Genomic DNA, 13,255 nt, shown 5'->3' with positions numbered 1-13,255 from the left:
TACCATTGTTCATTGTTATACACTACCCTGGAAATCCAGAGTTCTCGCGAGAGCACAAATTGAATTTGCTCAGCGAGTTACTCTGGCGTCGAGTAATGATGCTCATTAAATATGCCCTTGTATCCGAGCTGCACCAATCACATCGGGTTATCTGATATAGGCGGGCCAGAGGCGAGCTAAACAGATGACGACAGCGCTGTGACGTCAAAGTCATTAGTAAACATTGCAAGATTGCTATGGATGAACACCAGTTGTTTGAAACGGCTTTGGCCGCTACAATGAACGAGTTAGACTTGGCTTTTTATCTAAAAGAGGAACAGAAGACGGCGCTCGAATCGTTCCTTTGCAAGAAGGGCGTTTTTACTGTTTTGCCGACCGGATACGGCAAGAGTCTAATCTACCAGTTAGCTCCGCTGGTAGCTAAGGTATGGGGCTTATTGTTGTGATTGGTCGTAGTGTTATCCAATTGCATGCGTGAGATTTTCAAATGCATGCTTGGTGCCGCCCCTCGAGCTGGCCGATTTTCATTAGTCGATGCCAGACCCTTAATCTTTCAGATTTGTGTCTGGATTTCCAGTTATACAGCACTGTTAAAAAAAGTAAAATGTTGTAATATTTTTGAAAAAAGTGTCATCAAAGCTTTTCCATTTCAATATATTGTAAAATGTAATTTATTCCTGTGATGGCAAAGTTGAATTTTCAGCATCATTACTCCAGTCTTCAGTTTTTTTATTTTTTATTACATAGGACCTAATAGATGTCCTTTGGCCATCAGACTGTGGTCAAGTATAGACCAATGAAATTGCAGTATATCTGTCAGAACAGGCCCATTTGTCACATTTCTTTCCACTCTGTGATGGCCTTTGTGATGGGCTAAGTGGGTGTGTGTTGTGTTAGTGTCCAGGACATATAGGCATACAGGTGTATGTTCTTTTATGTATCCACGAGACTGATTGTTTTACTGGTGCATTTGTCAGTTTTCATGGCAGTGATGTAGCAGACATTTAACATGTTAAACGCAGTGTTAGTGTTCCCAGCCTCGCTGTTATCCACTTCCTGATCACTCAAAGATTTATTGGCCCTCAAACACTCCCCTGTGAAAAACTGCAAACATTCAGAACCTCATAACCTCCTCTCCCTCAGGCACTTTTCTCTCTCACACACACACACACATACACATGCACATATATAGCCCTTTCCTTCTCCTAACCTCTCCATATTTCATTCCGACATGTAAATAAACACCATCAGAGTGAAAAACCCCTAGTGTCGTTTTAAACCTACTAATTAGTTTTGGCCCAGAATATCACAATGTTGTATGTGGCAGGCTGTCACCTCACTAGGTTGGACGTGTCAGGGCACAAGTTACTGCAACACTATTTGTTTTTGCTTAGATGATATCCAAAGGGACCGCAGTCCAGGTGGGAAAACGTCCAAAGGGGATCATTGAGACCCGTGCAGCTTCACTCAAATGTACATTTTACTGAACTGACTGACAAACAACTTCAAACCTGATTGTTGCCCTCTTTACACACTTCTCCTTATTACTACCTGTCTTCGTGTGTAGTGGCGTTTCATGTGCTGTAAACCGGTGCTAGTGTTGACATCTGGCTGCGTTCTTTCACGAGGCCTGAGGGGGGCGATCGGAGGGGCGTGTGGGATAATTTGTTATGGTGTTAACAGGCTAATAGATGTCCACCTGGTTTTGAGAGTTCAGAGACAGCAGTGGCCTCCTCTGCAATCAGCTTAAGACTTCAGCCCCTTTTTATTACCCCAATTATGAGAGCCGTTTAGAGGCAACCGCTGTGTGTGTTTTTCATGTCATCTGGTTGGGTTAGGATCCAGACACCCACTCTCACCACATCAAACAAGCCCGTCTGAGTAAAGGTGTGCTGGCGGGGTCTTTCCCTATTTTCTCTTGCGGTGTCTGTGTGTCCTATACTAGAGCTTGGGAGAGCTGGTTTCATGTGGTCTGCTGTGAGCTGTTGGAGTACAGACGCAAAAGGCCTCCTGCCTCTGGTGGACCCAAAAATAGCTCCGCTCATTGACTCCCAAACTTACACTCATGGCAAATTAAAGAAAAAAAGGGGGAAAACCCAACTCTATTTTTTTTTTGTAGCCATTTATTGATGATAATGGTAGATCCGATGCTAGTTCTATTTGCCTGAGGTTTTTAAAATTATCACATGCCAGTCATTTACCCAGACAGTCAACAAAATATTTACTTACTTACTTACACAAAAAAAATGCTTGGTTGTTTCAGTTTGGGTCAAATATGGACAAACCCAACCGTTGGGTTTAAATTTAAAGTTTAAATGTACATATTTAAACCAATATTGTCCATATTTGACCTAAACATAGGCTAAGTAGTTTTTAATTTTTAATTTCATATTTTTGAACTGAGTAGTTTTAAATTTGTAATTACATTGTTTTTCATTTTTAATGTACTTTTTTTTCAATTTGATTTTTAATTAGTCTTTTCTGTTTAGTTTAGTTTAGTTTTGGGGTTTTGTTATTTTTATTTATTTTTTATTTTTATTTTATAGTCATGAAAAAGTACTTTAGTTTCAGTTTTTCCTTGTAAGGTTTTATTTTTTATTTCAGTTAACATTTTTTTTTTGTATTATTATTATTTTTCTAGTTATGGTTCTGCATGGATTCACAAATGATCTGAGGATGGACACTCTCTTTCTGACAGGAAATCAATGAAACTGAATCATTGCTGTTCCAAAAACTCATTGACAAATAATGTCCATTTACATCCAGTTTAGATCAACTCCTTTTCAGTTCAGAAACAATAAAAAAAAAGTAATCAGAAAAAAAAAGAAGAAAAAAAAGAAAGAAAGACAGACCCTACGGGATTATCTGAAGAATCTGTTAAAGATGTTATCAGTGTGCTTGTTCGTACTCTTATATTGGAGATGTGATTGCTTGCATGAGCCTTAGAGCCAAACTGTGATTTATGATCGGCTCACTTGTTTTTGCATGACTCATTTGATGGTATTTTCTGAACGGGGCCAATCACTGCCAAAAATCATAAAACTACACACCTGTGTGTCGACCTACATACACCCTTCACACCTGTGCGCGTGAGATGAGAACAAAGAAATCTGAAAAGAAAAAAAAAAATCAAAAATTTACAGCAGGCACATCCAGAATTCGCATAGACGCACCGCTGAACAAAAAGTGCTTATAGCATGCAGATACAGGATAGCACACAGGCTAACCTCACCGTAGTGTCTTAATCAAACAGCCCATTTGTAGCTGTACGGTTGTAAATGATCTCCTGGTGGGCTAATGCAATTAGCATTGTCTTCTGTCTGTGTACCCAGCATTTTAGCCCTACATCTATCAGCGTAATGGTGGCGGGCAGAAGCTCTGATGTTGTCTAATAAGGGCATTTTACTCCCTTTAAGAGAGGGGGGCAGGTAATGTACGACCTTGGAGGTGAAGTCCATCGCCGTGTTATAAACCACAGCGATATGTCAAAGAGAGGGAAAGTCCAACTAAAAAGAGGTTTTAATCATTTCATTTATCAGTTCCTTCTTGCTTTTCACTCCCCCTCTCCTCTAGTTTATCTCAGTTGGAGGAGGATACAGAGAGCGAGGGAAATCGATGCGGAGAACATTACAGTAAAATGTATTGATCAGACACAGAGAGAGCCTTGCGTGCTGCCCAGATATGGCCTAGTGATGCAATGCTTAAAGGAATTTATCCACTGCCTTCTGCATTAACCTTTTATTGACTGCTTGCCTGTCCATAATTAACACTCACTTTAGCTAAAGTGGTTAGTTTCAGCTGGGAGGCCAGGTGTGCGTGTATGCGTTGTATTGTTCGCAGACCGAGTCGAAGTTCAAGTGCACCGAATGTGTCGGGTGGGAGTATGTGAGCCACCCCCCAGAAGAACAGAGGTGATAGATCTCCTTCCCTCCACATTAGCTCGCTATTCCAGCAGGCCTGGCTGTAGGGTTATAGGGTTTCAGAGCAAATTGAAATGAGTGATTGTAACGTCGATCTCTCCTGAGCGCGGGTCAGATGGGAGAGGTAGACTGCATCTCGCAGAGGTTAATCTGTATGGATGGTTGGCATACACTTCCAAATATACTTCCAATAGTATACACACACACCACACACACACACACACACACACCACACACACACACACACACACACACACACACACACACACACACACACACACACACACACACACACACACACACACACACACACACATACTTTGTGTTTTTTGGGGGCCTTTCCATAGACATAATGATATTTATTCTGTACAAACGGAATATTCTATCCCTTTACACTAACACTACCCCTAAACCTACCCATCACAGAAAACTTTCTGCTATTTTACATTTTCAAAAAAGATAATTCTGTATGATTTATGAGCAGTTTTCCTCATGGGGACCAAAAAATGTCACAACAATGATTTTGGATATTGCCATCTTTGTGGGGACATTTTGTCCCCATGATGTAGGGTTTACCCAGGCCACAGACACACTTGACTGCAGATGGGAAGTGATTCAACATTAGGAAATTAAAAAGGTCTGTATTTTTGGAGGTTGCTTAACATCTGTCTGAATTTATTTACTCTCACCACAGGTAATGCTGTACCATCTTAAAGGGAAAATCCCATCCTGATTTACTCACCATCTTGTTTTTCAAAACTCGTATGTCTTTATTGTTGTTGTTATTATTATTATTATTATTATTATTATTATTATTATTCGTGGAACATAAAAGGAGGTGTTTTAATTAAGTCCAAGCTGCTGTTTTCTTTACAATGAAAGTAAATGGTGACCATGGCTGTCAAGTAAGATATTTTGGGAGTAATTAATACAATTTTGGTCTTTTCTACACGCAAAACTGTTATGTGACACCATAATTATTATAATATAGGGCGAACATTTTCTACTGCTTATCTGTTCTTTTTAGAGCTTGACAGTTTCAGGTCACCTTTCACTTTTATCGTATGTAAAAGAGATCATTCTAATATTCTTTCAGAAATCATTCTAATATGTTGATTTGGGGCTCAAGAAATATTTCTTATCACAGTTGAAAACAGTTTCATTCAATTTTTATTCTATTTTAAATATTTTTATGGAAGCCGACACAGTCTTTACCGTCAATTTTGATCAATTTAATGTGCTCTTTCTAAACGTGTATTTATTTCTTTAAAAAATAAAAATAAATACTGCCCCCACACTTTTGAACGGTATAGTGCATGTTAATTTATACAGCCTTTAAATGCTGTAAAAGTATTGTTAATTGTTAGTATAGCAGCTTCGACATTCTGCTAAACTTCTCCAATTGTCTTCCACCTGCCATTCACAAGTTAGAAACAACATAAGAGTGAGTCAATGATCCCAAAATGTTAGGTTTTGTGCAAACAATCCCTTTAAGTGTGTATGTTTGAGTGGATCTTTATGGCTAGCATTCATTCCATTGTGGTCTCTTTCACCACAGTCTATTTACTTCAGTTACCTCTTCTCTGTCTCTTCCAATAATCCAGTAAATGATGAGAGAGTTTAAACACACACGCATGCGTGTATATAACGAGCTCTCATATTATTTATGAACTGATGTGCTACATTAGGGTACTTAGCGCATGTTAACGGATGTTATTGTCAAGCCCTGATGCAGTATGAGGATGATATATCGAAGCGCTATATGCTAATTCAACCCTCGGCGTGTAATGCAGCCTCTCATGTGGCTGGTGCAGTTGGACAGACAGCACTTAACAGGAGAGCCACTCTACCATTAAGTGGCCCTTACAAAATATATAACCACAAATAGTGTCAGAGAGGGGCTGTCCTCTGACCACGGGACAGCACAGACTCATCCATAACATTGGCCTCCTCTGGGCACCGCTGCAGTCTTTGAGTGGATGAACATGAGTGTTTATTATAGGCTATGATTGCTTGAGACGAGCATTTGTGCCAGAACTTTGTGTATTTGTGAGGATAGTGATTATTCATGTAAGTCTGTAAAGTGTGTCAGTCCCACGTCACTAATGATGTTAAACTGAATTTTTTTTTTTTTTTTTTTTTTAAACATTATTTGAAGCAATAAGAGCATAATAAGAGTGATGCTTTCCCATGCAAACCTCCCCACCACAGTGCTAGGTTGTTGTGTGTGGTTGCCAAGGTGTTGCTATGTGGTTGCTATGGTAGTTGCTTACTGGCTCAAGTCCAAAGAATCCACCCACACCCAAGTCTCTATGATATTTTGCTTCCTAATGTTGGCTCATAATTTTTCCAGATATTTTAAAATGAAAAATGACACATTTCTGAAGAAGACTCTTATGCTCACTAAAGCTGTATTTATTTGAACAAAAGTACAGTAAAACAGTACTATTGTGGAATTATTACAATGTAATAGTTGAATATTTTATTTAATTTTTATAATGTATTTTAAAATATAAATAATGTATTCCTGTGACAGCTGAATTTTCAAATTTGGTGGTCAATAAAACGTCTTATGCATTAACTCATTTAAAAAAAAATAAGTTTATTTAACACACGCACACACACGCACACGCACACACACACACACACACACACAGTTTCTTCATATTTATGAGAAGCTATGTTGTCATATTCTAGTGAAAAACCACACTGAATGTTAATTAGGTAACAAAATGAAATGCTGCAACATCAAAGTTACTTTGGAATTAAAGCCACAGGCTTCACCTGCCCAGGTGTAAATGATTGAGATATTAATCAGCACTGGCCAGGTGCGTTTAGAATGTGATTTACACTGCTTACACTTGTAGGATTGCAGAAGTGCATTCCTATGGCTGCCTTCAAAGGAGGAGCAAGGGGATGATGCCATACCCCCCCCCCCCCCACCCCCCACCCCCACACACACACACACACACACACACACGCACACACACACAAAAGCTGCACAGTCCTCTGCTTTTTTATAAACGTGTCATTAGGGCAGGTTATTGTGTGTTGTAAAGAAATCAGGAAATGAGTGTATGGACTGCCCCTAGACAAACACACGCGTCTTTGTGTGTTTAAGGCGAAATTAACTATTCACGCAAACCCTGAAAAGCACACACAGTAGCCTGGGGGTGTTTTCGAGTCAATTTTTCATTTTCGAGTCAAAAGACATTTTCATTGTATACACTACAGTTAAAAAAAGTTTGGGGTCAGTAATATTTTTTTAAAGTTTGGTGCTCAGGAAGCATTTCTTATTTATATCAATGTTAAAAACTGTTGTGCTGCTTAATATTTTTGTGGAAACCTGGGGTACATTTTTGATGAATACAAAGTTCAAAAGAACAGCATTTATTTGAAACTGAATTATTTGTAGCTGTGACAACCAGGTTCTGTTTTTGTCATGTTTTTGTTTGTGTTTGGATTTTGTTTTATTTCATTCAGTCTCCTTGATTCTGCCGGTGCTTATTGTGTTCAATTATCCCTAGCTTGCTTAATCATTAGTTCCCTTGTTTCAGGTGTGTTGTCTTGTTAGTTTGTATGGTCCCTCTCGTTGTTCTCATTTGCCCCAGCTGTGTCTCGTTCCCTGATCCCCTCTGTGTATTTAAACCATGTGTGCTCTCTTGTTCCTGGTCAGTTATTGTATGTAGGTTTCGTGTGCATGTACCTGTTGCCCATTCTGAGTCTATCCTGTTCTGAGTCTATCCTGTTCTGAGTCAATTAAAGTCTACTGCTGCATTTAGATCCGACTACCGTCTCTGCTTCTACGAGAATCATGACAGAATAACTGACCCCTACAGAGGATCTAGCAGGTAGTTCCTAGGACCCCGTTATGCATCCTGTAGCAGAGATCATGTGTCTCCGTCAGGGGAATCGACTCATCGAGGACTATGTGACAGACTTTCTGGAACTGGCTTATCAGACTCCTCTGGATGAGGTCTGTTTGATGCTGTTTTTCCGTGGAGGACTGTCCGAGCCCCTCTACTCGTCGATGCCTGAGCCTAACGGGACTCTGATTCAGTATATCGAGTGGGCTCTTTCCATGAGCGGTTCGTCGTTTTCAGTGGGCTTAGCGGAGGAGGTACAAGTGCTTCACGTGGGCTTCATTGAACCAGTGCTTCTCACATGCTCCACCAAGTCAGCGCTTCACGTGAGTCCCATTGATTCAGCTTTACACATGTTCTCCGTCGAACCAGCGCTTCATGAGAGGTTCGCCGAACCAACGCTGCGAGAAGATCCCGCCGAACTAGCGCTACAAATGAGTCTCGTTGAGCCAACGCTTCAAGAGGGTCCCGCTGATTCTGCTCATCGAGTCTGCCCTGAGTCCAGCCCTGCCCAGTTGTCTGAGTCCAGCCCTGCCCAGTTGTCTGAGTCCAGCCCTGCCCAGTTGTCTGAGTCCAGCCCTGCCCAGTTGTCTGAGTCCAGCCCTGCCCAGTTGTCTGAGTCCAGCCCTGCCCAGTTGTCTGAGTCCAGCCCTGCCCAGTTGTCTGAGTCCAGCCCTGCCCAATTGTCTGAGTCCAGCCCTGCCCAATTGTCTGAGCCCAGCCCTGCCCAGTTGTCTGAGCCACCGGCAGCGCGCCTTCGCCGACGTAGGAGGAAGAAGAGGAGGACTCGCTCGGCTCAATTGGCTCCGGAGGTCCCGCCTCTGCGCCTCGCCCTGCCGGCCCCGCCTCTGCGTCTCGCCCTGCCGGCCCCGCCTCTGCGCCTCGCCCTGCCGGCCCTGCCTCTGCGCCTCGCCCTGCCGGCCCTGCCTCTTAAGCTCCGGGAGGCTTCTCTTGAGCCCGCTTACAGCCCGGAGGTTTCTTCCGTGGATTTCCCCAAGTATTTTTTTTTGGGGGGGGGGGCAGTAGGCACCCTGAGAGGGCCATGGAGTCGGCGCCTACATGGACCCTTGCACGGCTTTACACGTCTGAGCTTCCTGTGTCGCCTAAATTTCCTGTGTCGCCTGAACTTTCTATGCTGCTGGTTCCGTCCAGTTCTGTTTCATACGCCTTGGCCCCCCCTTCTGAATCTGTTTCACCCTGGTCCCCGTCTGAGTCTGCTTCACTCTGGTTCCCGTCTGAGTTTGCGCTGACAGGGCTTCCGTTTGAGTCTGCTTGGCTCTGGTCCCCGTCCAAGGGTGTCCCGCCGTGGCCACCCGCACGACCTGCCCCGCCGTGGCCACCCGCACGACCTGCCCCGCCGTGGCCACCCGCACGACCTGCCCCGCCGTGGCCACCCGCACGACCTGCCCCGCCGTGGCCACCCGCTCCGATGTCGTCCTGGAATCCATGGTCTCTAGCTACTCTGTCTGGGATTTCAGGACGCCCGCCCGTTCCCTGATCCCCTCTGTGTATTTAAACCCTGTGTGCTCTCTTGTTCCTGGTCAGTTATTGTATGTAGGTTTCGTGTGCATGTACCTGTTGCCCGTTCTGAGTCTATCCTGTTCTGAGTCTATCCTGTTCTGAGTCAATTAAAGTCTACTGCTGCATTTAGATCCGACTACCGTCTCTGCTTCTACGAGAATCATGACAGTAGCATTCTAAATGTCTTTCTTGTCACTTTTGATCAATTTAATGTCTTTGATGAATACATGTATTATTTTTTCAAGAAGAGAATCTCACTGACCCTAAACTTTTTAACTTCAATGTAAAAATATAATAAATATCGCATTTATTTATTTAGTTAGTTTTAGTTTTTATATTATATCTATCAAATTATCAAGTTTTTAATTCCTTTTCTGTCCCAACAGATGCCAATCCAGCCTGGCACAGACCTTGCCCCCTGAGGAAGCACCTGTCGACCGCCCCTATTGGAGTAATGACGATCCTGACATGCCCCTCCCCTTTGACCTCTCTGACATCATCAACCGCGTCGAGTCACTTCTCTGGAGGTGAAGTTGAATTACTGTGTTTTTGTTGACGTCTTATGTTTTCTTTTATGTAGAGATTGGTATTAAAATAATTGAAATAATTGGCCTTAAGGATTGTTAGCCATTTATGATGATCAGATCAGATCTGATGATGTTCAATCTGTCAATTTCGTGATTGAAAAGTGCTTCATAGATTGATACAGTAAAGCATAAATTCCCAAAATGTGACTTACTTTCGCTTTTTCTTTCCTTCTAGGATGTAACAAGTTAGTAAAAGAGGGAGATAAATGGAGAGAAAGAATGTTATGGGTGGATGTTAGGAGATAGAGGCCATGATGGAGATCACAGGTGACAAAAAACAGTACAACACACACCTGTTCAGTTTCTCCTTTCTGGCCCACCTTTGCCTGAAGACCAACATTCACCTTCACACACACCACATTGAGGTCCACTCGGATGGACCGACCGAATTAAGGATGGATACCGGGGTGCATACAGGGTGACATCTGGACAGGACATTTTATTTCCTATTTCCATCAGTATCGTTTACTATCACTTTAACAGAGTCCGTAGTGTTACAATGACCATTCATAGATGCATATCAGTAGTAGCATACAATACCTATCCATAAATATACGTATATATAAATATATATCCATAAATGTATGTGTTTTACTTCAGTTCTCCATATATCCTCTGAAGCTTTTTTTGGACAGACATTATATAGATGTACACAGTATACACAGTTCACTTCTCCTCTATGTGTGTGTTTGTCTGCGTGCCATCTTTTGAGGAAGAAAGTCGGTAAAAAAGGATATGAGATTGTGGAGGTGTGATGACATCATTAACGGGTGTCATATGCGTGCTGTTGCCTTTTACCTGGCGTATTGTCTAGGGATTTAGTATGTTTGAATTTGCCCCAAGTGTGTTTGAGTGTTTGTGTGCGCGTCCTTCTGAATGTTTGTAGGGAGAAGGTAAAGATAATGGTGTTAGACTGACTTTGTCGATGATGTTTGTCTAGGTGCATGCAGTACGAGATACACACATGTGTATGTAATCGTGTAGGCGGTTTTATTTCTGTGTGACTGAATTTGAGTGTGTGTGTGTGTGTATACAAAAGATGTTTCTCTCCCAAGCCAAGTAGTGTCAATAGGCGGCTTTTACTGAGTTCCCAGGAGAACTTACACCCCTTGTGTCGCATTATTCTCGCAGCTCATTGGCTCTTAACCTTTCAATAACGCCTGCCTATGTCTGAAATGCTGCCAGTTTCGGGAGGAATGCACTCGAACATCTTTTAATGAGTGAAGGAGGAAAAGCACTCTGATGTCCTCTAAATGAATGAAGGATGAATGAAAAAGGGATGACTGTTGAAGTCCAGCAGCTTTCTTTTTGTTTTTTATGCTTTTCTATGTCATCAGTGTTAATGTAGAAGATCCATATTATAGTATTCGATGAAGATGCTTAAATGTGTTTTATACTTTTGAAGTTTTTGAGTTGTCATTGGTTGCCAAATACTGTGTTCTTGCTGAGTAAATGCTGTGAGGTTGGTTTATAAATATATATGTGCATATATAATCTTTATTTCATTGTGGGGTTTTTTTTCTGTATTCTTTTCCGGAGTGCCACAAGCCCCACTGCTTTTCTGGAAGCATTGTGTGTGCAAAGCACTAGTTATGATAGAAATAAAATACAATGCTGGTTTATCAATCAGTACATGGTTATTCATTCTTTTTTGTATGAAATTTTATTTGTATATTGGTAGCAATTTATTTAAAAAAATATTAAAATAATTACTCATAGTCACCATCAATATAAATAACCTATGGATATTTCATCCATTATATAATTTTTTAATGGTTAATTATGACCGCCGCTAGCATAGCTAGCGAAAGCGGTCATATAGGGATTGTCAAAGTTTTTTTTTCTTTTTTTTTTCCGTCAACTACTGAATTTTTCGTCAACGATACCAGGGACACCGAAACACCGGGGAACATGAAATTTGGTGGGCATGTAGCCCCACTAGACTTTTACGGAAAAATTTCGTTTGGTCCACGGGGGCCACTCCCCCCCCCCCGCGCTGGGCCCCCCCAAACCCAAAAAATGCAGTTTTTCCTAAATAACTACCTGAACCGTGGCACCGAGGATGAAGACATTTTTATGGTATGTTGGTCTTAAGGGCCCGCATCAACCTAGCCCATAATCACTCATTTGTGATTTGCGCCCCTTCCAATAAAAAATGAAAATGCAATATTATTCTGCTTTAATCGCCCCTATCTTCAGTTGAGATGTTCAGAACTGCACCATATTTCATGTGTATGATTAACTTGACATCCTCTGGGGGTATGCTAAGTTTCGTAGAATTTCATCCATGGGGGGGTATAAAATAAATTCATTTATGTGCACATTTAGTGACTGTACACTCATCGGCCTGTAGATGGTGCTGTTGAGCGAAGGGTTGCTGGTTTAGGATGATACTGTCACACACACACATGCAGGAATACAAACAAACGCAAGCATGCACACACACTGACATCCACAGCACAGACACACACACACAAACACACACGCGCACACACATGTACGCACGCATACATACACGCACAGACACAGACACACACAGACACACACATACACAAACACACACACATACACACACACACACAGACAGACATGCACATACTACTACTTTTTTTAGGTATCAGCCATATACCCGATTTACCAATACCCAATGTGTTATGCTTGGGCAGTATACTAATGAGGTGGGTGGGACATGTTTCATGCCATGTTAGATCACATCCTGAGAGTCTACGCTTTCAGAAAATATATAGTTTATATAGTTGAATCAGTTTTCTCTTCATGGTACAGACCAAAATGTATTATGTGTACACTTTCTTCACCTAAATCCATAAAATCCCATTAATTTCAATGGCACATTTACTTAAGTGTTCTACTAGGTACAGTGGGAATGAGTTTAATTTTGTTAACATTGTTTTTTTAAAACTCTGGGACCAGGGCTACAAGATAAAACCACTTTTTTGGGGAAAAAATGTTTTTTATTTCAGTAAAACACAACAAACCCATGCCAAAGTCAGATAACTGACTTTTACCATCAACAGGCACCTCAACCGTTTGGTAGAGGTTTGTAGAAATTGAATGGGAGGGTCCTTTGAAAAAAAAAACACAGATTTTTCATACTTAGTATGTATAAGTATATTTTTTGTGGAAAGCCAGTGCAGGCCTGAGCGGCGGTCATATTTTGTACCGCCATGCGGTACATCTAGTTAATGGAGTTTTATGAAATACTGTAATAGAAGTGTTACCTATAATAACAGTAGGATCCAAAAGTCAGAGAGCAGTGAAAATGCCTTTACTTTGCTCAGATTTAATTCAATGCTTTTTTTGTTGTTGTTTGTTTGTTTTATATTATAAATGACTATATCAGCAT

The 13,255-nt window shown here is 41.4% G+C and overlaps 1 protein-coding gene across 2 annotated transcripts in view; it reads left to right on the top strand.

The window, feature by feature from the left end:
- The window catches only part of fto (FTO alpha-ketoglutarate dependent dioxygenase), a gene marked incomplete at its 3' end in the record, with an annotated part of 146,599 nt that extends 135,082 nt beyond the window's left edge, over nucleotides 1–11,517 (top strand). Inside the window, exons 9-10 of one of the 2 annotated variants that reach the window (XM_079866834.1) lie at nucleotides 9,691–9,831; nucleotides 10,067–11,517. In XM_079866834.1, coding sequence (XP_079722960.1) covers nucleotides 9,691–9,831; nucleotides 10,067–10,073 — 148 coding nt within the window. Of the gene's footprint in view, nucleotides 1–9,690; nucleotides 9,836–10,066 lie in introns of those variants that run through there. The other variant, XM_079866833.1, reaches the window with a different exon arrangement.
- Nucleotides 11,518–13,255: the final 1,738 nt, after the last annotated feature.

Source organism: Squalius cephalus (assembly GCF_949319135.1).
Source record: "Squalius cephalus genome assembly, chromosome: 3".
Classification (NCBI taxonomy): domain Eukaryota; kingdom Metazoa; phylum Chordata; class Actinopteri; order Cypriniformes; family Leuciscidae; genus Squalius; species Squalius cephalus.
This window is presented reverse-complemented; position numbering and strand designations above follow the sequence as displayed.